The sequence below is a fragment of the Helianthus annuus genome, chromosome 8, assembly GCF_002127325.2.
Source record: "Helianthus annuus cultivar XRQ/B chromosome 8, HanXRQr2.0-SUNRISE, whole genome shotgun sequence".
In the NCBI taxonomy this organism is placed as follows: domain Eukaryota; kingdom Viridiplantae; phylum Streptophyta; class Magnoliopsida; order Asterales; family Asteraceae; genus Helianthus; species Helianthus annuus.
Genome location: NC_035440.2, coordinates 128,482,723 through 128,484,495, shown reverse-complemented (window position 1 = coordinate 128,484,495; position 1,773 = coordinate 128,482,723). Strand labels below are relative to the sequence as shown.

At 47.4% G+C, this 1,773-nt stretch overlaps 1 protein-coding gene across 1 annotated transcript; it reads right to left on the bottom strand.

Annotated features, from left to right (window-relative positions):
- Nucleotides 1-1,106: 1,106 nt before the first annotated feature.
- On the bottom strand, nt 1,107-1,481 carry LOC110907005. The gene has a single exon (XM_022152046.1). It carries the CDS (start codon nt 1,479-1,481, stop codon nt 1,107-1,109), a length of 375 nt encoding a protein of 124 aa, XP_022007738.1.
- Nucleotides 1,482-1,773: the final 292 nt, after the last annotated feature.

The window sequence follows — 1,773 nt, the reverse complement described above, 5'->3', positions numbered from 1 at the left end:
GATATTTTCGCGTTTATGTGGGCACGAAGTTATGTTTTGGCGTTTTGTAGGCTTTGGTTGTGTTTCTGACCCGGCTGTTCACTTGGTTGTGACGAGCCTTGGAGGTCTACAACGTTTCCTATGGTTGAGCCATTGATGTTTTCGTGTACGCCCAAAGTAATAAATGCAGTTGTGACAAGGAATTTGCATGAAATAAAAGTAGCCAAACACTTCTTGTATTAGAGTAAATGTGTTGGCTGTACGCCCTTTACGATTACATGGTTGTGTTACATGTAGCACTTTCGGAGTTGCTGGGCATTCCAGGTTCGTGGAACCTCTTTGTCATTGATGGTGCGTAGTTTGTAGGCTCCCTTGTCGAGTACTTCGTCAATGATGTATGGGCCTTCCCATTTGGGAGCCAGTTTTCCTGGTTTCTCCGCGTTGGACGCTTTATTGTCTCTTAGGACATAATCTCCTGGGTTGAATGTGCAGATTCGGACTCTGGAGTTGTAATACTTTTCGAGCTTTGATTTGTATTTGGCTTCATTGATTGCTGCCATTTCTCTCTGTTCTTCTAGGAGATCCAGGTCGATCCTCCTTTCTTCTTCGTTGTTGATTAGGTTCATGGAGAGCATTCTCGGAGAGGGTAGCCCGATTTCTGCTGGGATCACAGCTTCGGACCCATAGACCAAGCTGAAGGGTGTTTCACCGTTGCTTGTTTTTGGCATTGTTCTATGGGCCCATAGTATGCTGGGTAGTTCATCGACCCAACCTCGTCGTTTTTCACCGAGCCTTGCCTTTATGCCATCGACGATGCTCTTGTTGACTGCTTCGACTTGACCGTTCCCTTGCGGGTGAGCAACCGAAGAGAAGGTATGTTCGATGTTCAGTTCTTTGAACCATCGTTCGAGATCATCCGCTGTAAAGTTTGTTCCATTGTCGGTGATAATTCTGAGGGGTAAGCCGAACCGGCATATGATTTGCTCCCATTTGAATCGTTTAACGACTGCCGATGTGGTTGATGCGAGGGCTTTTGCTTCTACCCACTTGGTGAAGTAATCAACCGCGACTATTATAAACTTGACTGCCCCCGGAGCTTCTGGGAAAGGGCCTACCATGTCTATGCCCTATTGTTGAAAAGGCCATGCGGTCGTTACTGGCACCAGTTCGTTCTTGGGGCGCATGGTCTTTGGCGCGTGCCTCTGGCAGCCAGTGCATTTTCTCAATTCTTTCACGGCATCAAGATGCATCCCGGGCCAGTAGTATCCGGCATTCATTACTTTTGCCACTACCATTCTCGGCCCGGCATGGATACCACAAATGCCTTGATGTACTTCCCGGATCAGATAATTCGCGTCGTCGGCGTCAACACATCTTAGCAGCGGGCCAAGATATGACTTCCGATACAGTATCCCGTCTGCCATCTGATAATGTTCTGATTTGTATTGGATCTTTCGCGCCTCAGCTTTGTTTTCTGGAAGTATCCCGGACTGTAAGTACATGATTATGGGTGTCATCCAGGATGTGGTTCCTGTTTGGATGACGCTTACTTCTCTGAGTGGAACAGATGGGTTGCTCAAAACTTATATGCGCACATCCTTTGCTAGGTGCTGGAAACTTGTCGACGCAAGCTTGCTTAAAGCATCTGCCCGCTTGTTTTCGCTGCGGTTTATGTGATGCACCTTGTAGGAATAGAAGGTTTGTAGCAACGTCTTCGCTTGGTTGAGGTAGAGTGCCATTATGTCGCCCTTGGCTTTATACTGGCCGTTGATTTGGCCTGCTACTAACATGGAG

Coding starts and splice junctions, on each gene's coding strand:
- LOC110907005 (XM_022152046.1), bottom strand. CDS start 1,481: ATGTACTTACAGTCCGGGATACTTCCAGAAAACAAAGCTGAGGCGCGA.